The sequence below is a fragment of the Semicossyphus pulcher genome, unplaced genomic scaffold, assembly GCF_022749685.1.
Source record: "Semicossyphus pulcher isolate SPU_LCO1_2020_fin unplaced genomic scaffold, fSemPul1.0.p SCAF_28, whole genome shotgun sequence".
NCBI lineage: Eukaryota > Metazoa > Chordata > Actinopteri > Labriformes > Labridae > Semicossyphus > Semicossyphus pulcher.
The window spans coordinates 6,814,472-6,838,331 of NW_027211702.1; the positions used below are offsets into that span (position 1 = coordinate 6,814,472).

The 23,860-nt window shown below is 41.9% G+C and overlaps 1 protein-coding gene across 1 annotated transcript; it reads left to right on the plus strand.

Moving 5' to 3' along the window:
• Positions 1-1,500: 1,500 nt before the first annotated feature.
• Positions 1,501-23,172, plus strand: zer1 (zyg-11 related, cell cycle regulator). The gene is made up of 16 exons (XM_069677316.1): positions 1,501-1,588; positions 2,698-2,924; positions 3,024-3,174; positions 6,368-6,822; positions 8,462-8,635; positions 8,736-8,850; positions 8,964-9,110; positions 9,203-9,376; positions 11,846-12,061; positions 13,625-13,666; positions 13,936-14,055; positions 14,160-14,275; positions 15,682-15,870; positions 15,993-16,090; positions 16,365-16,467; positions 17,483-23,172. The coding sequence occupies exons 2-16, from the start codon at positions 2,758-2,760 to the stop codon at positions 17,568-17,570; spliced, it is 2,355 nt and encodes a 784-aa protein (XP_069533417.1). The 5' UTR covers positions 1,501-1,588; positions 2,698-2,757; the 3' UTR covers positions 17,571-23,172.
• The last annotated feature ends 688 nt before the right edge of the window (positions 23,173-23,860 follow it).

The window sequence follows — 23,860 nt, forward strand, 5'->3', positions numbered from 1 at the left end:
TGAAAGCAGATTTTATTGAAGCATTACCAGCATAGTTTGTGTACAAGTAAATTTAAGAATGATGGTGGTGACAGATATAAGTTTATTTACCATTAAAGAAGGAGATTCATCCTCTTGGCCCACGTTACAGAAGTTTAATTAGGATCAGATGGATCCGCAACTGGGAATCGCAACTATCCAGAATAAAATAATCCATCTCATTTTTGTGCTGCTTTTTAATCTAACATCGGATTGAATTTGCCTGATCAGGATGCAAACATTTCAAGACCTTACCCGGATTACCAGAGCTCTAAATGTGACTAGATATCACAGTTTAAACTTGAGGTGTCTTTATTTAAACACACAAGTCTTCCAAATTAAAATATAAAAGTGTTCCCTTTCATTTTTAATCTATTTTAAACGTTTAAACTGTTAGACTGTCATCTGACTAAAAACAAACAAATAGTTATAATAATGGGATAAAAAGACCCTGGACCTGTGCTAAGTGAGGGACTGGACTCGATTGACCATATGAAACAAAGGTCAGTACAGGTCGCAGGTTAGGTCCTGGGTCCTAGTTTTTGTAGACTCTTAAAGACCTCTTACATTAAATAAGGGATGCACATGTTAGAAACTACTTTTGACTGTTTCATCGTAGTAGATATAAGGTGATAAATGATGTAATAATGAAATAATTTCTGTTCTATAATGACAGCTATTCCATAAGAAGAGAGATAACATAGAACTTGTATTATAATGTACCAGATTGCTCCAAAAGTACAGTACAACAACAAAGAGTGACAGAATAAGTATAAGTATTATAGTGTATAGAATAACAATGGAAGTACAATAAGTTGTGTTCAAAAGTAAGCTAAGTAGAAAAGTAGTGGTAGCAATTACACTGACAATCATATAGGCAGTAATAACAAGTAATAAGAACTTATATTGCACCAGATGATCAATGTTGAGATTGTGCATGATATAAGACATAATCATACATGATAACAAGTAAAAGTAATATTTCACATGATTTTTATATGCCTTCAAAATCCTTTATTTCTTTCACTTGGTCTAAAACTAAAACTATTTCATTTTCTTATAAGTAGTTTTGATTTAAATGAAATCATATATGAGAGGGGGTTAAATAGAAATATTATGATATAATAAATAGTATTTTTAGTGAATGCATCTAGAAAAACCGATGAAAAACTGCATCAATTGACTTTATTAGTATTGCTGTTTAGTGTTTTTACGTTATACTCCGCTTACTACAACTACCAGTACTGTCACTATAAGTTGTAACAATAATGTGAAAGGTAATTAAACAAGAATAGGAGAAATGTTTCGATGACCGAGAGCAGAATAATAAGAATATACTGCAGGAGTATCCAAATAGGAACTGAAATGATGAGTGATGTGAGTGGAAGAAGAAGAGGAAGAGGAAGAGCAGGAGAAAGAGATGGGAAAAGGAGGAGGAGTAGTAGAAGTAGGAGTAGGAGGAGTCTGTTTGTTGACATCGGACGAAAACGAAAATCAGATGAGTGAAGACTGGTGATAATACTTGCATTTCTCGCCATCATCGAGACTCACAGCCTTGGCGAAAGCTAAGGTAGACCCCTGTCTGATGAGCCGTGCACTCTAACCCCGCTGACTGCTGTTTGTAGCCTGCGGTTTCACACAGAGAGCTACGCTAGCGCTAGCCCAGCTGGCTAAGTTAGCTAACATCATAGCAGGGAAAGTCATCGTTAGCCACAAGCTAACACAGACGCTGAATGCACTGGTGACACCGTATTGGCAAGTTTAAGCTTAACTTAGAATAACAAGTGTTACTCTGTGGTATTTTATGTTGTTATGAGTGAGAAGGCTAATAGTTGTTGCCTGTTAGCATGTAGCTACCTAGCGTTAGTGTTGTAAAAGTAAATTATTCTACAGTGCAGCTAGCTAGCTAGCTAACTTAGGAACACCGCTGTTTCTCCCTATGGATTCATTACTATGTATGGTTAACCAACAAACTAGAGTTACCAACTTTAAAGCAAGACAGGGTGTGTTATAAGCTTAAACTTAACAGCAAGAGTAATATTTTTTTTTTAATGAAACGAAATAATATGTCAGTAATATTAGGAGAAGTTGTTGTAAAGTTGCTAACAGCAGCCAGCCATTGAAATTACGGCTAACTTTGCCAAGTGTGCAAAGGTCTATTATAGGTTTATAATGGCAGTAAAGCATTTTTACTGTAATATGACTACCTGGTAACGTAATACACGCGGAAAGTACAGTACGAGTTGTATCAATGTAAGTTTTTTGTAATTGCTTGTTAATGTGCTTGACATTATTTTGATTTTAAATAGCATAGGTGTAACTGTCAAAGTAACAGTCGTTACAGTATGTATCCACCGTGGAATCAATGTTTTGTTTTTGTTTTTTACCGTGCAGAAAAAGCATCATACAGACCATTTTTGCATCAATGGGTGAATGCCAAAAATAGCATTGATGTATGACATCATGTGATATTTATGTTGAAGTCAATCAGCAGCTTAAATTAGAAAACATTTTTTGCATAAAAATCAAAAGTATCGGCAGGTTATTTGTGATTTAGGATTGAATAACACAGAATACCTGAGGTCGGTGAAGATTTAAAAAAATTAGGTATATAGAATTTTTTTTTTTTTCATCATCTATGTTCAACTGATTTTGTAATGTTGATTTGGTTCACTGCAGGCGTCCAAGGTCCCCTGCTCTGCCCTGTCTGTGATCTGAGCCGACGAAGAAGAGGCAAACATGGCAGCCAAAGCAGGAGACAACCCTGACAGCCTCATGACTCTGGCTACAGTCTTCTGCCTGAGGAACCTCAGGAAGACGATGTGCTACCAGGGATTCAGGAACAAACTCTGCCTGCGCTCAGACATCTTCCTCCCCAGTGAGATCTGCGACAAGCTGGTCAACACGTACGTAACAATATTTTCTGCCAGTCAGAATGCTCCAGTTTTTTTTTTTTTTTAAATATAACAGATTTCTGACCATTTGTTTATCTTTTTCTTAAACAGATACATGGAGCTGGTCCACACAGACAGTAACTTTGAACCAGAGGAGAGCTTCTTCCAACTCTTCTCAGACCCTCGCAGCACCAGACTGACCCGGGTTCAGCTGAGAGAAGACTTCGTACACGACAGAGATCTGGAGGCCATAAGGAAACAGGTGGGAGTCTGCAAAATTAGTTAAGGTTGTCAGAATAATCTGTTTAGTATAGCATCTTCTTTTTTAAGTTTACTTTCATGGAACATCACAACCAGAAAATTCTGACATTTAAAGTCAGTGAATTTATGCAAATTCAAATTTCTGCCACTTTTTCTCGACTTTTCAATTCAGGCAAATTGCCTCAACTTTTCTGCAAATTTGACCAAGCATATGATTTCCCCGTGCATGTGAAGTAGGGCTGCCCGATATATCGTTTAACAATCGCAATTGTGATGTACGCATGTGCAGTAGTCATGTTGCAGGAAGTGAAATATGTCAAGCTGCTACTTTTTTGTTGCTCGGTGCAAAATGAAAACTCACCAGTCCCTTTTTTTCAAAGACGAATTCACAGGTATAATCCATCTGTTATCACATTAGTGCAGCTCTTCTCCAGAGCACAGAGTAAAGTGACGCTAAGCCGCAGAGCCTGTTTGTCACCTGCCTGTAAACAAGCTTGAAAACTCATGCGGTGTGTGCACTGCAGGTGTAGCCGCTAAAAGTAAACACTCCGCGGCATGTACGCTCCATGAACTGTCCGTTTATGTAGCCATAGCGTTAACTGACAACGAGATGAGGTGCCGCTGTTAACGGGAATACTCTCACTTATAAGCCACCTTGAGTCTGCCGTCAAAGATAAAGTCAGTGGGATGATTGAAGCTCATCAGTGTCATTCAGTTATTACACATTTTATTTGGAGTCCTGAGACAGAAATCGACTTGAAGGAATGTCGGAAGACAAACAGCTCGCTCAGCCAATAGATGGCCTTATTGGAGTGTTTGTCCCTGTCGCTCACAGTGGAGGTGTGATGTGCATAGAAAGAAAAGCCTCAAAACATCACAACTTGCATTGCAACTTTTTTAAAAATCTGCAGTGAAATGAGGCACTTTAGGCCTCAACAATCACAGAAAATGCCTGTGAAATGCTGACAGCACTGAAAAGTAATTAAAAAAAACCATAGTATTGCTGTTTCAAAGAGAAGTGTGAAAAGAAAGCTGGAGTCAGTTCTGTTTCTGCTTTCATTTGGCTCTTTATTGCTGAATAAAAGGTTAAACATTAATCTACAAGTGTAACACAGAAACAAATGAGAGACGTTTGTCCAAATAAAGCTAATCTCTTTATCAGACTATTATTTTAAAATAGAAATTGTTCTTATTTACAGTTTCTCCAAACGTCACGGCTGTTCTTGTTCAAAACCTCAAAAGTGTTAAGCAAATATAGATTCAAGCTATTAGATCATCGACAAAACAAAGTCTCAGCTCCTGTCAGTGACTTTTATTTAGCAGTGAGTGGACTCAAACACTTGTGAAGTATTGGAAGGACACCCGACACCTCGCATCATAGTAATGTAGGATTCTTATTGCAACGGTAATGTCAAGCCCTCAGAACGAGGAGGGGGCAGCTGTTCGGTTTTCTGTTACCACTCAGAGAAATGTGTCAAGTGACAATCAAGAACCTTTAGTTAATGGTACCTGAGGGCCTTTGTTTTGTCTCAGTGTTGGCCGGGACACAGCCCTGTGGTACTTTAAAATTCATTGAGTCATAGACAAAAAACACATTCTCAAAAACATAGCCTCTTAATTTAGGGACTCTTTCTGAATCAGCCGGGGGAGGAAGGCAGAGCCAGCTGATCACCGTTTGCAGCTCTCTCCTCTCTCTAATGTGACTTCACCCCAAAGATAACGCCACTATGATCAAATATTGATTAGGACAATTCGGTCTGCCCAAAATAAATCTACAATAATCCTACAACACTTTGAGGTGAGGTACATGGACATGTCCCTCCCATATGCAGATATAAGCCTACTTATTTTGTCACTTTGCTTCCCTTCAGTCCCCCACACAAAGCAGTGCGTCTTATATCTTTGCTGATCCTGTCTAGTTAATGCATAAAAATTAAATATATTCAGTGTATATATATATATATATATATATATATATACACACACACACACATAAACAAAGGCACTTCAGCAGAAAATCTCCCCGTCAGACACCGTCCTGGTGGCAGCTGTGCGAGGCATTAAAAATTAATATATGTCCAAATAGTCTTCTAACTGACTGTCATGGCACCGTCATGTTAGACTTTGAAATCAAGCTTTCTTTATTTTTTTTAGCCTTTTTTACGTGTGTATCTTTTATTGAGAGAGTGAGAACAGTGGATAGTGTCAGAAACAGGGGAAGAGTGAGTGGGGACGACATGTGGCAAAGGGCCGAGGGCGGGAGCCGAACCCGGACCACCACGTCGAGGACCACAGCGCTTGCACATGGGACGTGCAATTCAACGGCTGAGCTAAACTGGTGCCCCATCAAGCCTTTTTAAACCCCTTTTTCTACCAGATTAGCGCGTTGACGCAGGTTTTTCAGACCCGGAAAGACCCGCTTATATATGCCGATTGTCTCTTTTCCCATTGTCAGTGAAGTATCCTCCTGTCGGTCTCTTTTCTGCTGTGTCACCGTCTGACGTCACAAACACGCTGGCGACAGGTTTAGTAACCAGTGAAGATGTTACAGTGGTTAGGTCTTTATTGTATCTGTCACTCATTCAGTCTGTTTCTCAAACTCGACAACAAGTTTGGAACGATGTTCGGGTTCGAGTGCTGCTCGGACGGAGACGGGTCGAATTTGTAGCTGAGATGACGAGGAGTCGCAGAAGTTCCTGACGGAGCATAGCATCGCACCGGAAAGGGGGTGGAGATTAGCGTGTCAAGGGTTTTGTGTTCCTATTAATGCCGATCGGAGCCGAGGCGATAATTACCTGGGTCTGCTGCAGAGTCATGTGACCCGGGTCTGAATGCCGATTGTAACCTTTCCCATTAAGCCGGGTGTTAGCGGGTTATTTAACCAGTGGGAAAGCAGCTTTAGTAGTCTTGATAAAAGGATAAAAAGTCTGTAAGAAAGATAAAAACCTAAGGAGCATTAGTTTTACAAGCAGGTAACACAGAACGACGCCCTGATTGCAACAGAGAAAGTTCACTTGAAAGAACACGTCCAGAAGAAGCTAAACTACCTGCAGCCTTTTGGAGGATCTGCTGACTACAAAAGGAATGTAGATCTCTGTGTTTCACACCGATTATCTTAGAACAGATTCGGACAATGTTGGTCAGACTGTTTCTGTCTGATGTGAACTCATTTTCTCTTTTGTGTTTTCTTCCAGGACCTGATTGAGCTCCACCTCACCTACTGCAACAGCCTGTCGTCCCGCAGTTTAAAAACTCTGACCTGCTTCCGGGAGACGTTGGTGTCTCTCTGTCTCTTCGGCTGCAGTCACATCTTCTACAGGAAGGGCGGCGCCCCGCTCGCCTGCAACGAGGACACGGAGGACGAGGAGGACGAGAGCCCGGTTTCTCGACAAGCGCTAGAGACGGACTTTAACTTCCAGGGGTTCAACCGCCTCAGGTTGCTCAACTTAGGTGGTCTGCCGGACGAGGTGGACGCAGAGACGCTCCTCAAACCCCTGAAGTCCCTCACATCACTAGATCTTTCTAATGTTCAACTGCTGGGGACGGCTTTTCTCACCCAGTGGAAAGACAGACTGGCATCTCTTGTTCTGTATAACGTGGACCTGTCAGAGGAGCTGGTCAGCACAGTGGTGGAGATCAATAATCTCAGGTAAGACGAGGGGTTGGCTTTATGCATAAACTGTCAGTATGCTCTTATCACACCCTGGTTTTGCAGTTCTTACAGAGAGAGATTTATACCTGTTTCATATATATAAAGAATACAACATAACGCATATGTTCATGACATGTGCTGCAGGTGGATGAACGAGAGGAAGAAACACAGAATTGAGATGTAAATGCAGCTTCCTACGAAGTTAAAATTAGATTATTCTCTGGACTGATGTTGCAGAGGCCTCACTGAGAAGCTGCTGCTCTTTTTATAGGTTCCTCTCACTCAGATTGACTCTTCCTTTTTCACTAAAGGTCTGCACCAATGTTTCGCAGTAGTAAAAGCTGCATCACTGAAAACTCTGTCATGAAATATGTATGTATGCAGAGGATCTTATTTAACAGCACTTTGTGCAAATCAGTGCAACTGGGGCTGCAGGAACGTGCTTCTGTAGTTCTGACTAAATCTTCTTCATCTTCAAAATGTCAGACTCCTGACATGAACTAATGTTGGAGTGCACTGGTGCATTAAAAGTAGAGTTGATATTAAATGAATTCCCTTGCTTGTTGGGCTGTGCAGGCAGTGCCTACATGTCCCAGGATGCATTGCAGAAAGCCCCGGCTAGGCACAAACTTCGATATGAAACTAGTCAAATAAAAAGCGATATCTGTTTCATTGCCACAGCAACAAAAATAAAAGTCCTAGGACCAAAAAGAGGTCATTTTCTTGTTTTTAATTTCCCACCTTCACACACTGCTGCTACAGAAACATGAGCAGCTCATTTCACAGACTGTTAATAATAACGAAAGACTTAATGAGCAGGATTTCACATCTTAAAATGTTCACTCATCATCCAGGAAAGTGTGAGCTGCTGTCTGTGTCTGCAGAGGATCTGCCCTTCAGCTGTGTTTCTACTCTTATTATTGTTCTGCTGTTTGGGTCGTTTGAGGACGTCCATCGCTGGGCAGCGGTCTGGAGCTCAGCCAAGAGTCCGCAGGTCTTGACTCAGTGAAAACATGGCTGTCTCTCTGCTCCGCTCTCTGTCTGTGAATGGGACTTCACAAAACGTCTTCATTTGCTGTGCCGCTGTGTTGTTGCTGTGTCAGAGCTCCAGGTGTGCTGCGGGGTTGTACGGAGGTGTAGGCGTGTGACTCTCTTCACTTCCTGTCTAACAGCTGCTCTCTCTCTTTTGCACACGGCAGATCCGACGTTCTTTAAAGCTTCGGTACCTCTCAGTGCTGTCGAACGTCAAAATAATGGCGATTGTATCGTGTTAAAACACGTGGTATCAAAAAGTATTGCAGTATAGCAAAGCAAAAGTGGAGACTGGAAATCTAAGCTGAAATAGCCTGTAGTTCTTCACAGACACCAACTGCTTTAAGCTGGCGATGCTTAAAAGGTGCCAAATGGAGATAAATGTGTACCCATGTACCCGTTAATATACAATGTCACACATTCACATTGTCCTTCAGTGATTGAGGAATGGATTGAGGTATTTTGCAGGCACTGGGTGATGATTTTCAATGTCTGAAAGCTTGTAAAACCCAACACTTTTCCATTCATTTAATACAGATGTTGTTTCCACAAATCCTGAAATAACAAAGTGTCTCAGTCATTGATGAAACTTCATGTTCTTCAGGCATCTGGACATCTCACGGGAGAGCAGACGGAGCTCAAAGTTTAAGATGACCAGAAAGATCCTGACGGCCATCGTACAGCGGCTGGTCAACCTGGTGTCTCTGGACATCTCAGGTCACATTATGCTGGACAACTGCACGGTCCCACACTTTGAGGAGGCGATGGGGCGGCCCAGGTGGGACACAACCTCCAGAGACACTGGATGGAAAAGAATTCAGAGCTTTTGGATATTTTTGCAGCTTCTGAGTCTCTCTCTCTCTCTCCTTCTGTTTCAGCATCGAGCCGTGTAAAAGCAGCATCTATCCTTTCCAGGAGCTGAAGAGGCCGCTGCAGTTTCTGGGTTTATATGACACCACCCTCTGTAATGTGACACACATACCTGCTTATAAGGTACAGGCTTTATAAAGGGCCGCACACACATTAGAGTATGTCTGCATCACATTCAAATACACTCAGTCCATGGTGTGTTTGTGTGTAAAATCTTTGTGTCCGTCCTTTTTCAGGTGACTGGATCCAAGAACGAGGACCAGGTCCTGAATGCGATCGAGGCGTACACTGAGTTTCGGCCTGAGCTCGCCCACAGAGCCATCAATCAGCTGTTCGACATCGCCCGGATACAACACTGCAGCCAGCTGCTCCGAGCTCTGCAGGTGACACGAGTCTACGTTTGGTCGTGTTTGAAAGGCGGGGACATCACTGACTCTGCATGTTTCTCATACTCTGCATAATGTTGTTGTTTCAGCTCGTCATTGCAGCCCTAAAGTGTCATAAATACGACAAGAGCATCCAGGTGACGGGCAGCGCGGCTCTGTTCTACCTGACCAACACGGAGTACCGCAGTGACCAGAGCGTGCGGCTGCGTAGAGAGGTCATACAGGTGGTGCTGAACGGGATGGAGCAGTACCAGGAGGTCACTGTAAGACTGCCACCACATCAGAGAGAACTAGACTTAATCACATGTTACAATAGAAGATTGTTTTTAAACATAATGATCATTAGATGTTTATAAGAGTTGACGTTGTCTGACAGTACAAACAGAACAAAGTGCCGTGGATGACTTTACAGGAAGGAAACAAATTTAAAGAACAGATTTTCAACTACACACGAGCAACAGCCTGTCTCCATTTAATAAACCTATTACCTAATAGTGATGGGCACTTCAAGCTAAAGTACTTTTCGATGTTCACAGGTAATCACATTGTTATAAAGTGAACCTTTCTGTCAACACATTGAATATTTAAGAGATTTGCTCCTTTTATTAATGAAAAATGAGGTTGTAGGAAAATGTTGTTGTTTTTTTTAAGCTAATGTTTCTTTATTTTATCTGCTGTCGGACTGAAACATTTGGGGCTGCACCATACTGGAAAAAACATTCATAGCAATAATGTTCTGTTCTGTGATATTTATTGAGGTTTTAAAAAATACAGGAAATTCTACCCGACGAAAGCAGCGTGTGTTAAACTGACAGTCTCGAAGATTTCAGTTTGGTTCTCTCAGGCGCCCCCTAATGGCAATACATGGTTATTGCATAACACACTTCCCAGTTTAACCAGACGTCCACGGTCGGCTCTGGTTGTAACTCTTGATTTTCCTGGCTGACGGTCGCTTTCCTTTTCAGACTGTTTGCTTCATCTGAGCGTCGAGTTTGTTTCTTCTTCTTTGGATTTTCACTTCTTGTTGAAGTTGTATCTGTAGTCATCCATCTGCCGCTTAGCTCCGCCTACCCTCTCTGGCAGACCAACCACTGCTGGCTGATGGAAAACGCGTCACTAACTGGGCGCCGCTTGTGATTTTTTTCTGTCATCAGTGGGCCATCGGCTCAAACACCATTGTGTTACCTCATTCAGAGTTAGATAGAGACTTAACAGACATTTATTTACATGATCATGTTCAAGATTATTACTTTAATGTCCATATAAACACTTAAGATCATACTGTTTATTATTTGGGACATATAAGTCTTCTAACAAAACAAAACCCTCATCCTATTTATATCACTCTTAGTTCATCACCTCTGACCTATGAAGAAGTAGAGAGAATTCAGGAGGAGCGACACGTTCCTTTTATAAATTAGATACAAACAGACCTGTGGGCTGCAGCTGCGTTATTTATACGCCAAGTTAGCTTCCATTTCTAACGGTGATTGAATGTTTGTTTAACCAGCGTGATCACCTCGGTGCCGGTCTCCTTCTTCCTGTCGACACACACAACCTCACACCGTGTGTGTGCTGCAGGTGTAGCGGCTAAAAGTAAACACTTTGCGATAGAGGTCTTCACAGGTCCAAAATGTTGTGCCCGAACCCAAAGAGACCCGGAAATGTACGACTTGGAACCGAACGGGATCCGTCTATTATTTGAAAGCTGGGACCTGGACCCGAGAAGTTACCGTTAGTCAGCCGTCAAAACTATACTTTGTCCTAATGTGACGTCGCCTTCTCCCCTGAGCCTGGCCGTGCATAGAATCCATCCTCCTGCCAGGAAAGTTCATAAAACACTTCCAGGTTTTCTGTTATTATGTCGTGTTGATAAAAACATTGATGCTAATCCACTAGTTATTTCAGATTTAAAGTGCTGTCACGCAGACGGATGACAAATGCGCGGCTCGTTTAGAAGCAGCATTGCTGTTTTGTTGCATCCAGCATAATAAAGATAACTTTGACTATTTGTCCTTTTGAACAATGATAACGATTACTCTTTGCCACGGCTGCTAACGTTAGCATTATATAATCCGTGTTGTGTGAGTCTGACCTGTGATCTGACCCTCCTGATCAACTGGTGCACTTTGCTTGCACTTTCTCTTCTCATCTCTCTTTCATCTCTTTCATCACGACCAGCGCTTTCTGATCACGGATCCACAGCATGTTAGCTCCGTTACCAGCCTGTATATGTAGCCACAGCGTCAGCGAGCAGCTGTAGATTAGTGATGGAAAACAAGAAAATGGCCAGTTTTCATTTTGCACCGAGGAACAATAAAGTAGCAGCTCTACTTGTTTCAGTTAATTTGCCTCCCAATCTCACGTCCCGCGATGTGACTATTGCACATGTGCAATTGCGATTGTGAAGTGATTGATCGCTCAGCCCTAATTAGGATGAAAACTGAACTCTTATGCTGAGAGATTCTGTTTCCACTTTAGTACTAAACTGTTCCTTTTTTATTAGTACAAAAACATCTTAATTACATCAGTATTTCTTGAAGGTTTGTCAGGCCAACAAAACTAGTAGAAAGTATTAAACAAAGTGAAGTTAACAGAATAATCTTATTGTTTTAACTGTCTGCTGCTTATTTTATGAATGCCATAGATAAACTTTAAGGCCTGTTTGGGCCACATGAAGCGGCTCTCCAGACTGGTAAACCTTCTCGCCTCTCCTCCCCGCTCCGCTCCAGGTCCAGAGGAACTGCTGCCTGACTCTGTGTAACTTCAGCATCCCAGAGGAGCTGGAGTTCCAGTACAGTCGAGTCAACCAGCTGCTGCTGAAGATCCTGGAGCCGGCCCGGCAGGACGAGTCCATCCAGAGAATCGCCGTGCACCTCTGCAATGCTCTGGTCTGTCAGGTGGACAACCATCACAAGGAGGCTGTGGGGAAGATGGGATTCGTCAAGGTAACGTGGAGACGAGCTTTTGTCTCTTAAACATGTGACAGTCCGGTCCCTCTGCAGTCAGATCACTGAACGCTCTGTGGGTGTTGTATTTGACTTTCTATCCTTCTTTTGTTTTTACTCAGTTTGTTCCTTTATGACTCTACTTGATATCAGTGTTAAGTTTAGATCTGAGCTCAGATTTGAGCTCGGTACGACCCTGTCATTGTACATGCTCTTCATGTACATTCTGCTCAGAACCAGTTATCCCTAGTGTTGACAAAGTAGTTTGAATTTAATTGAATAGATAAAGAGAAGACTTTCTCAGAATGTTTAGTCCCAGGAGTTTCTTTTCAAGGTTCAACTGGCCCGTTAGTGTCTCAGGCTGCTTTCACACCTGAAGTCCGTTTGTTTGGTCCGAATCAAACACCAAACTGTTACAAAGCTGCATTTTGCCTCGAGCTTGGTTTGTGTTCACACGGCAGCTTTTACCAGCGAGGAAACTGCTCTCTGATTGGTCAGAATTTCCATGTGGGAAAACTTCCTGCAGTAAACACAGAGAGAGAGCACACTGATCAGTCACTCTCAACACGATCACTGTAATGTTTTGTTGTTGAGTTTTTTACATTTAACCGACATTGTTCCACAGATCGATCAGCTCCATCTCCTTTAGTTTTTCTCTGAACACTTTGAACACCTCCGAGCTCTCGTGCATTTCCACAAGCATTTCTTCAGCCCATATTTCTAGTTCCTCGTCGCTCCCCCACGTCTGTCCTCTACTCATCTTGCTGCCTGGCTGCGTGGCGTCTCTGCAAGTGTCAACATCCCTTAACAACCCACAATGCACTGTGTTTTGGTTTGCTTCCTGTATTAACTCCTACTTAGTCTGATTCTGTTCTCAACTGAATCGAACCGGAAAGTCCGAAAGTCTCGGCCAAAGCTGTCAGGTGTGAAGGCACCCTGAGTTTCCACCGAGATCTAACGACCCGTAAAGATTAGGCAAATTAGTCTAGTAAAAAGCCACACCTGCTTTACACAGGGTACACCTGTACCATTTATTTTTCAATATAAAAAAATTTAATCTATTTCAAATTTTTAACAGATCTCGCAATTTATTATTAAGACTGTTTATTTTATCCTGTGTGCTCTCCCCTGTCCTGAACAATGATCAGCTTACGGTGAAAATGACTTCATGAAAGCATTGTAAATATTAAAGCGTGGGATAGCAACGCATTCAGGCAAACCATTCATCAGGGCTTTGAATTCTGTGAGTATTCAACCAAACAGCGATGTTCATCTCTAAACTTCCAAAAGTTTCCAAAAAACCCAAAAGTCCCTGTCCTTCAGAAGGTACTGCCCCGAGAGCAGGGACCTTTGGAGGGGACATGCAGGCCCTGGGACCTTATTTAGACCCTGGTACCTGCTGTGGAAATGCACCAAGTTACTCCAAAAGTCCCTAGTGTCTGGGGAAATCTACCCTGTAGCCACAAAACCTATTTTGTTAAAGCAGAAGTCGAAATCGCGTGAAGAGTCAGAATCAGCTGATTATGTTTTCATTTTCTGTGTTTCGTTCTTCCTCCCTCACAGACGATGTTGAACTTAATTCAGAAGAAGCTGCTGGACAGAATGGTGAGTTTCACTTTTACTTTTGAATCAAGTATTTTAATGTTTAATAGATAAAATCCGAACTCAGTCAGTTGGAATCAATTTGTGTGGAATATTATTTCAGAGCCGAGCAGCTTTGTTAGCATATTTTACACCTCTCTCTCTTCCCGTCTCTCTGTACAGAAAGTTGCTGCAAAGATATCTTTAAAGAATCCTGCCTCTATCATTAAACTTTGTTAACATCCAATGCAGGAGGATTCTTGATATAAAACTTGTGTATTTTTTCCCCTCAGTGCGACCAGGTGATGGAGTTTTCCTGGAGCGCTCTGTGGAACATCACCGACGAGACGCCCGACAACTGCCAGATGTTCCTGAACTGTCGGGGCATGAGATTCTTCCTGGAGTGTCTGCAGGTGAGTCCACACTGGACTTAGCGATACCTGTTGTGTTCTTTTCTCATGCTGTAGGACTTATACTGCAGTGTTCTCACCTTTCTTCTCCTTGTCTGATCTTCCAGGAGTTTCCAGACAAACAGGAGCTCCATCGTAATATGCTGGGGCTTCTGGGAAATGTAGCAGAGGTCAAAGCGCTGAGGCCACAGCTGCTCACCCCACAGTTCATCTCCGTGTTCAGGTAACAGGACTGTTCTTAAAACCAGTGGCTTTGAGGTCACCTAAACACTGTCTTTTCATGTTAAAGGAAACTTCACCTGCAGACTGGAGTGCACACCAGATAACTCAGATGTTCTGTACTTTCACATTTAAATAAACAGAGCAACACTTTCAGATCCATTCTGTGCTGCTTTCAGGCTCATGTACAAATTTATGTGCGTCAAACTAAGACTTAAGATCAGGTTCTTCACCTGAATGTGGTGCATCATGGGTAATTTCAGTGTGTCTTTGGGAGGCGGGTGGATGGGGTGTCTCTGTGCAGCGTCTCTGTTCTGGATGTCTGACTTGACGCTGGAGGACGGGGAGCAGCTCGTTCTTCCTCTCGGCCTTCACACACTCATCATGCTGCACTTTGTTCTTTCAGCTGCTTCAACAAGTTAGTCGTGTTGCTTTGCGGCGCAGACGCAGGTTTCATGACCTCTTTGCTTATAATTTATGATATATATATATATATATATATATATAGTCACAATAAACCTGAAATACCTCCAAACAAGTGACGACCAGTTTGACGAGTGACTCGCTCTCTTCCTGTTTTAGCGAAACAACAAGCAGCGTTCAAAACGCGACTGAGCGTTAGTCGCCGACATGACACGTTTGCACAAATAACACTTCAAAGACGTGACAGCTGCTGTAACCACGACAACCACAGACACATTCGGCTGAAAGTCACCAGTTAACATGGTCACCTCCAAAAAATCGATAACGAGCCGTTTCAGGGGACCAGCTCTTCGTCTTCTGTTCCAGACATTTGACTTTAGAGTCTCCGACCGTCTCTGTTGTTCACTCTTCCGCTCTGTCAGGTAAGCGCTCATCACATGACCTGCCAGCTCCCCCAAAAGTGAAGCCAAACCTCTCCATCGCCCCCTGGGGGAGGGACTGTTGGTTTAGGGAGCGCTTGATTTGATATGCAGAGTTTTCTGCGGGCGGAGCATTTTAAATGTCAACATCACGTCAATCAATTAATTAATAATAATAATTTAAAAAATCGTGATCAGGATTAATATTTGATTAATTGTGCACACGTGAAAAACCTGTCTTGATTATTATATTGATGAATTATTGTTTGATAAATGGACATGACCTCAATCATTGTCATCCATTAGTTAACATGACAGCAGCAGAAGATTATCAGACTTCGCCTTAGATGATGTACAGACACAAACTTAACTGAGACATGATTTGCTGTCATCTCTGTTGGCATCATTGTGTCTGCCCTCCGTGTTTAGGGGCTCAGGCAGCTCCTCCACACACACACACACACACACACACACACACACACGCGCACATACAGTGACAACGACAGTGAAACCTGGTGAAGAGAGAATGACCTTCCATCCTCTCTCCTCCTGTGTGATGCTCTGACAGTAACCTGCTGGACAGTAAGGCCGATGGGATCGAGGTGTCGTACAACGCGTGCGGCGTGCTGTCACACATCATGTTCGACGGGCCTGAAGTTTGGTCGATGGAGGATCCGAGGCGAGACACAGTGATGGACAAGATGTGGGACGCCATCCAGAGCTGGGACGTCACCTCGAGACGCAACATCAACTACAGGTTTGCGTCCGACTTTGCAAGTTATGAGTCATTAGTTTACTGTACACTAAGCTGTCTATCTGCTCAGCTCTCTGTGTGTTTTCTTCCTGGTTTGAATTTTTAAATTGAGTTTGTTCTCTCAGGTCATTCGAGCCGATCCTGCGGCTGCTGCCTCAGAGCATCTCACCTGTCAGTCAGCACTGGGCCACATGGGCTCTCTTCAACCTGGTGTCAGTTTACCGTGAGTGTCTGCTGCTGTGGAGGCGTTAAAACCACACTCAACACGTTTACACAGTCAGAGGTGTTTCTAACAGCAGCAGCTAATAACCACGATAACACACTGGCACACATGCCTGTAGAGTTTACTTTTAGGACATAATTATGCATTTTTAAAACTTTACCTCCTTTTTTTCTTTGTTCCAACATTAACTTTCCTCTTTCACTTGTGCTGCACTCAGAAATACACGGGAATAATTCTGATTCTTTTTCTCTTTCTATGTGTTTTCCGTCTGCAGCGAGCAAGTATTGCCCCCTGCTTATAAAGGAAGGAGGAATCAGTCTTCTGGAGAAGGTTCTGGAACTGGAGAGCTCAAAGCCAGAGACCAAGGACATGGCCAGGTAGGACTGACAGATCTGGATGTATGACCCTCTTTAACCTCATTTTAATGTTCTTGTTAGCGCTCTCTGTAGCTTTTGGATGAGATGAGAGGAACTAGTTTTCTTTGTTTGATATTCTGTCTGTTGCACTTGGCAAAGAGAAAGATTTAAATTTGCTGTCTGCAGGAATCCAAATGAATAAAACACTGTTGACTATGAAACCTTCAGGAAACCTCGGTATAGCTGTAAAAGTAGTTAAGCTGTCATGCTCATGCTAATATCCCATATCTGCCAGAGATGCCATCCTGTACTCCGACTACTACGGCCATGTCCACACGTACACAGGTATTTTTCTCTGCGTTTTGGCCTCTCGTCCACACGAACACCGTTTAGTTCACTGAAAACGGATCTTTTGTGAAACTCCGGCCGGGTGAAGACTATTAGAAACTCTTTTGGCTCGTGACGTCAGACTGTGCACCGTCATCTCCTTTGTGAGGCGACTTTCTTTGCAAAATGACATACGAAAAAACCCAGTGATGCTTCTAACCTTGCTCACAGGACTTTTTACATGTTTACACATATGAACAGTTACTTGTCCACTATATTCATACATCGTCCCCCTTCCTCGATGTGCCATTGCAGCCCGCCAGGTGGACTTTTGATCGGATTGTAAACGATCCTTCTTCTTCACCCTCGGCTGTTTTTAATCGTCCTGTTATGTGTCGCTCTTCTGGTTTCACACCGGTCACATGATATAAACGTCATCACCCCGCCCACTCGCTCACAGTGAATGTTCCTGAGTATTACCTGCTGCACACATCGGCTCACCTCGACTTCTTGTTTTTGTTTTACTTGGCAGGGAAAAGTCTGCATAAAGTCGGGGTGAAAAATTCTGCAGTTTGCGTTTGCACATGCGGCCCACCTGGACAATGTGGGGACGTTTTCAGAAGTGCAGTGCGGGTGTGAACGTGGCTTAAGAAGCTTTCTGACGGAACATAACTTTTAGCTAATTGTAAAATATTTTCCTTTTTTGCAGCAAAGTCATGGAGCAGTGTGAAAACTTCAAAGAGGACCCGATGGAAACAAATCATGGACAGGAGGTAAACTATGGACAGAGAGGTTGACCCCACCGGAGCCGTGATCCCAGCAAACATCAAGCAAACCAAGCTAAGGCCCCTCCCACTGTCATCACCACAAGAAGGGTCAATCGTGTGCTTTGTTCTTATTCCCATCATTCTTATTATTTAGAGCAGAAACGTGTCTCTGACCCTCTTCACAAACACTTTAATATATGACACATAGGACTTAAGATGTGGTGCATGGTGTTTTATTGTGAGGGGGCTGCACATTCAGCATCTCTTCCTTTGGGATGGGTTTGTGGGGGTGGGTGACTGTTATCTCCCAGCGTGTGCGTGTGTGTGTGTGTGTGTGTGTGTGTGTGTGTGCGTGTGCGTGTGCGTGTGCGTGTGCGTGACAAAGATTTAACCGACAGAACAAATCAGTTGGAGTGATGCTCAGCTCCGTTAGCTGTGTAACGTTGAACAAAAGGCCGTGTAGCGTCCTGCACCGCCGTCAGAGGCTTCACGCCGCTCGCTCGTGCTCGTGGAGCCGCTCAGCTGTACAGTGAATATTAGCCATTATGTGCGTAGGCTGCAGAGAAGCATCACACTGATGTTAGTCGGGAGAGAAGACTTCCCAGACCTCGTGGCACAATGATGGACTTCTTTGTTATATATGTAAATACTCTCTGTTTGTCCCATCCTTTTACTGTGTGTATGTTTTATAATATAAATGTAAACACTCATGACTTTACTCTGTATTTAAATCTGGTTAGGTTTCACTGACTTGGTCAGAGCTAGGAAACTATTGACAGGAGAACAACCAATCATTCAAATGGAGTCTGGCAATCCTGGATGCTCTCTTATTTAAAGGATTATTTAGGTTTAGTTCAACCTTGTCTCGGTCTAGCATCTTAACTGGAATTAGAAGTGAGCTTCCACACCCAATGCAAATACACAGTGTGGACAAACTTATGTGAAACTACATGCACAAAGTCTGATCCATAAAGAAATGCTTTTTTCTTCCCATTAGAGTCATTAACCCCGTCTACAAGGGTTTCAAACCCAATTAAAAGCAACATTTTCAGGTGTTAAGTTGCATAAAAGTCGATGCAAAGTAGCAAATAGACATAAACTTAAAGCTGGGTGGATTTAAACCTCTCAGTTTGGGAAAGCACCTGACGCTGTGTCCCAGCGCTGTGATTCCTCTGATGTAGCATCAGAAATGGTCTAACCAAACTCCATTCAAAAAAACAAGCATTTGAAGCGTCCTGTGCTTGTCTCCAATCAGAAGAATGGAAGCAGCAGCTTAGGGCCCATGTTTTTGGAATGACCTGTTCAAACAAGAGCCACACTTTCTTCTTCCTTGTTAAAAGCTGGAGCCTACATTACCCACAAGGCAACTCAGCCGCTGACGGTTTGAGCTCAGTTTCAGGCGTGTTGTGCTAGTAGCTGCTAAGGTCGCCTCGCGCCTTTACCCTCAAACACAAATGCAGAGCAGGCTACGGAGGTCTTGTTAGGTAAATTATTTCTTCCTCAAGGTTTAATCGTTTTCAAACTTGAAGTCTTTAACCAAACTTGACGTAACAATTCAGGCAAGATAGAGGATCTTAAAGCTGCTCCAGTGTGTTGCCCTCAGGTTAAATAGTGTTTCCAGTGCTAATCAAAAAGACGAGGCTGAAGCAAACACCTGATTATGGCCCATCGTTTCTACTGGTTGGTCAACATGCTGCTAAGTTACTGCTCCACTTAAATCAAACTCTTCTTCAACTATGAGCAACCCTGAGGTCAGAAATGAACAAACAAACATTGGATGAACCTCGAGTTGTTTGTAGGCTGTTTGGGAGCGTCAAGTTTGGCTTTCCCGGCGCTCCATCTTGTTTTTTATTAAGCCAGAAGTGACCGTATTTGGACGAGAGGGTGGATACACATCGCTACACCTCTATCCTGGTAGCCACTTGTCAATCACAGGTGGCCCCGCAATGTATGGTCTGTGTGACTCTCAATGGGAGCATCAGTGACTAAATGAACATCATGCTGACTTGAAACTAGAGACTGAGACCATAAAGTCATTAGGAACATGTTTACTGAGGGAATACATCGGGAGAGGAGGAGGAGCATTTTCTCATAGACTTCTATAGAATGCACACCAGTGGAGTTGCCCCCTGCTGGACATTAGGCACATATTTGATCAACTGTTGTGATTCGTCTGACCTAAATCAGGTCGGATGGAAATCTGCCTGTCCAGGACGGGAAACAGACACACCTGCCAGAGCAAAGAAAACATTAGCCTGCAGATTTATTGCAATTTTGTTGATGCTTCTCACCAAAATATGTTGTTCAAGGCCTGAGGCAACTCAGACATATAATAAGAAGCTGATTTTAGTTTATTTTAAAGTATACTTTGCGACCTTAAAAGGGTTGCGCATAGTTTTCTTTGACATTGTTATGTTTCTTACAAATACACGTAGCTCTGCTGCCCTTGTGCTTTTATAGGATGTTTTATTTGAGACCAGGATACAAAAATTAAATTGGCTCGCCCGTCAAAACATTGACACTAGAGGACTCTACAGGGTGCCTTTAAAGAACCAAACTAACTTGTTTCTTCACTGTTTTTTTCCCTCATACAAGCACTGAGGTAATGATAGAAAGTGTTCTCACAATAGATGTTTACCAACAAGGCTCAGAATTTTATTGTTTTTATTTGAGGTTTTTTTTAAATTTTAAATTCAACATTTTTTTACTTTTTATTTAAGATGAGCTCTGAAGCCCGACAGACATGCATTACATGTTGCCCAGGCCAGCAATGGGACATTTACTTTATGCACTTGTTATTTTCCTCATAAATAATTGTAGTTATATAAAAATAATGAGGCAGGTACTTTATGTCCTTCACTTATTAAATTTACTGAAATTGAAAGGTTCGTTTAAAATTAAAAAACAAATACGAGTCATAAAACCCAAATTCACTTTTTTTAATTCTACCGTAATTATTCTTTTTTTATTGGTTAATCGGATGTTGGTAACACCGACATATTCAGCATTACCAGGTTGTTTATTAGCATGCATATAAGTAGCATATTGCCTCTTTTTTAGTCATTATAAAGCACCCATTCATGCCTTGTACTGGATGACTACATTCTACATGCATGAGACCATTAACTAAAGCTTTTCCTGAATAACTGCCTAATTACTGCTTATTGATAGTGAGTAAAGAAGTTGTTGTATATGAATGGCCTTGTAGATTTAGAAAAGGGTCATGCAGAATAAGGCATAAATAACTGCTTTATAATAACTTGTTAAGAACCCATATGCTACTAATATTTATGCGTATAAGCAACTGGACGTGCACCTCAAAATAAAGTTTAGTTTGGTCCAATCAATAGTCCAGATGCAAAATGCAATTGATTTACAGTCATATTAAAGGTCCACTGTGTAAGATCGGTTCATGCATTAGCAAATTAATTGGCAGATATAGAATAAATCTATTATTATAATTATAATCACTGTAAAATAAGTGCACATCATGTTGCGCTCGCGTGTTTGATGTGATGTTTCTCTCCCACCGTAGTTCCTCCTAAATGCTTGGAAATAAAGGATGAGATGAGCAGTCATCACTTGTTTGCAACCTGCAATCCCACTTTTAATGCAAGATGACACTGTAGTCTACAAACTGCTCCTTTAAACCGAGCAAAGAGTTTAATTCTAATCATCACAAACTTTAATTTATGCACTTTTGTTAAATATAGTTTTTAGGTCGGTGCGTCATCACCATTTTAATTTCTCTTTAATAAATGACTTTAATGGGGTTGAATGAGCAGTCTGAGCAGGGATTAAAGACTCACGTTGCCTAATGTAAGCTGATGGTCATAATAGGATTTAGGAGGCGTGCTTCATTCGCTTCAATTTAATTCATTATATTTTATTCACTGTACTCCTAAACCAGTGACTGCCAGAACCTCCAACTTCATGCCAGTAAAGCAAAGTGCATCACAACACAACATTCAAAAACTTTCCTCCTGCAAATGTAAAATATTGCACAGTGGTTTGTAATATGTAGCACACTTGCACCACAGTGTGTCTCTGTACAGTCTGTCATTCAGAGTCTACTACACTTAAAGGGGAATTCCAGTATTTTTAAACCTGCGCCTGATTTTTATATATTTTGGGTCTAATAACTGAAATATACAAAAAGTTTTGTAATGTCTCTAGTAGATCTATTCAGCCTGCAGCAGTGAAACAGGCTGTAATGGCTGCAACATAATCCTTGATGGGTCAAAGGTCGTCCACTAAAAGTTCTTGTTGTTTCCACTGACAGGCTCAGATTGTTATTCTAAGTGTGTGACAACATGACAGAAAGGATCCCTACAGAGATAGACCTTTTTGTTACAGAGGAAGATGATTGTTTTAACCACACACAGACGTTACATCGCTCTCTGCACACACACCAGACTCCATTGATAAAAACAGTGATTTTTCCTTGCACGACATGGGAGATCCCACAGCCTCAATTTGGTTTTTTGTGCTACTATGTGACTTTGGTATTTAAATTGGTTTGTTAAGATCCAACACAATGTTTGAGTAACACACGATAACACAAACAAACTAGCCAATCAAGGCAGGGGTTAACCAGCCACTTCTGTTTCTTGCGGGGTAAAATTACTGTTTTTGTCAATGGAGTCTGGTGCCTTTGAAGAGAGAGCGATGTAGCATCTGTTTCTGGTTAAAATGATCATCTTCCTCTTTGATAACATTACAGAAAGGATCCCTACAGAGACAGACCTTTTTGTTAAACACTTAGAATAACAATCTGAGCCTGTTGGTGGAAAAACATGTTAGTGGACATAATCTGATCGGGCGCATTTCCCCAAAATGTGTGTTTTGTTTCCCAGCTGCAGGTTGAAGAAATCTACAGGAGCTATTCTAAAACTTTTTGTACCTGTTTGTCATTTAGACCCCAAAACATGAAAACAAATAGGGCCCAGGCTTAAAAACAGCAGAACTTCCCTTTAAGAACTAAGTTCATGTGGTGCCTAACTGATGTTTTTTAAGCTGTCTCATATCAGATGTTTTGGGTTTACCCACTGACTTGATTTCCTGGTTCTCATGTACAGTTTTTCTTTGTGTGATTTATGGGAATCTGATTGGTACAGCTCTGTTTCTACTTCACAGTCGTGGTGGAAATTAATGTTCAAGTAGGCAGTGGTGGTGTGAGATGAACAAAGCTTTATTAGAGGCTCACTTGATGTTTCTGTCTGGAATTCCAACGTGTGGATGTGAAGAGGATTCAACACTTTCACACGGGAACAACACAAAAACTCGAGCAGTGTTTGATTAAAGATTTTAGTGGAGAAAATAGAGAATCAGTTATTCTCTCTCATTTGAAGTCATTGAATGTTTCAGTTTGTGTTTTCCAGGCGCGTCCTGAGCGTCAGAGACAGCAGGAAGGTACTGTTAGGGGTTGATTTTTATTTATAATGATGTTTCAGGAGAACTGCTGTCTTTCATCACTAATTTCATCTGTCACACTTCTTTTGTAACTGCTGATACGTGTAATCCAAAATGGAGTGAAGAATATTTGATCCAAACATTATGGAATTCCAGTTTTTCCTGATCTAAATAGCACCAGGCCGTTAGTGTAAAGATATGAATAAGCAATAAAGATGGAGTGGTTAAAAAACAGTTTCACGTGTGGTTTTCTCTTCGTTTACACATAATTGAACTCAACAATGAACCCGTGGTGAGTCTGCAATGTTTCCAAAATCGCCCAATGTTTTCATGCACTTTAAATAATTACACCTGATTTTTCCCCTGGGTTTTGCCTCTCAGGCTGCATACATGATGTCTTTACTAATATGCATATCAACAGCTGCTGCACAACAAACACACAGGACACAAATCTGTAAAAGAGCCACATGGGAATAATTTCTTCTTCTTCTCGTTTCTTTTGAAGGTGAGCAACAACCAGGCTAGAGTGGAACAAAGGGAGTGGATTTATTACAAAAGAGCATTTCTTTAGTATGATGTGATTTCCTACAGTCATCGCACCAAAGGTCCATAAAAATAATTGGACCATTTTCAAACATAGTATCATAAGTGTGTGGTATAAAATGTGACAAAGGTCAATGATTGCAGCTTTACGACATGCATTATTAACAGTGCGGGGTAGGTGTCCGACAAAGCGATTAACTGCCTGCTTCCTTTGTTTACGTAAGGGCAGAAATTTCTGCCCTTACGTAAGGGCAGAAATTTAAAGTGAGTGATACATGTGACTGTCAAAATAAGACAGGATGAGATTTTTGATAAAAAACACCACTTAAGCATGTACAGGACAAAATCAGCCAAGAGATAAGAGG

Bases quoted from the DNA above. Each gene is read 5' to 3' on its own strand.
- zer1 (XM_069677316.1), top strand. From the start codon at position 2,758: ATGGCAGCCAAAGCAGGAGACAACCCTGACAGCCTCATGACTCTGGCT. The intron at 2,925-3,023 runs GTACGTAACAAT...TTTCTTAAACAG, and splicing joins TGCGACAAGCTGGTCAACAC to ATACATGGAGCTGGTCCACA. The intron at 14,276-15,681 runs GTAACAGGACTG...ATGCTCTGACAG, and splicing joins CAGTTCATCTCCGTGTTCAG to TAACCTGCTGGACAGTAAGG.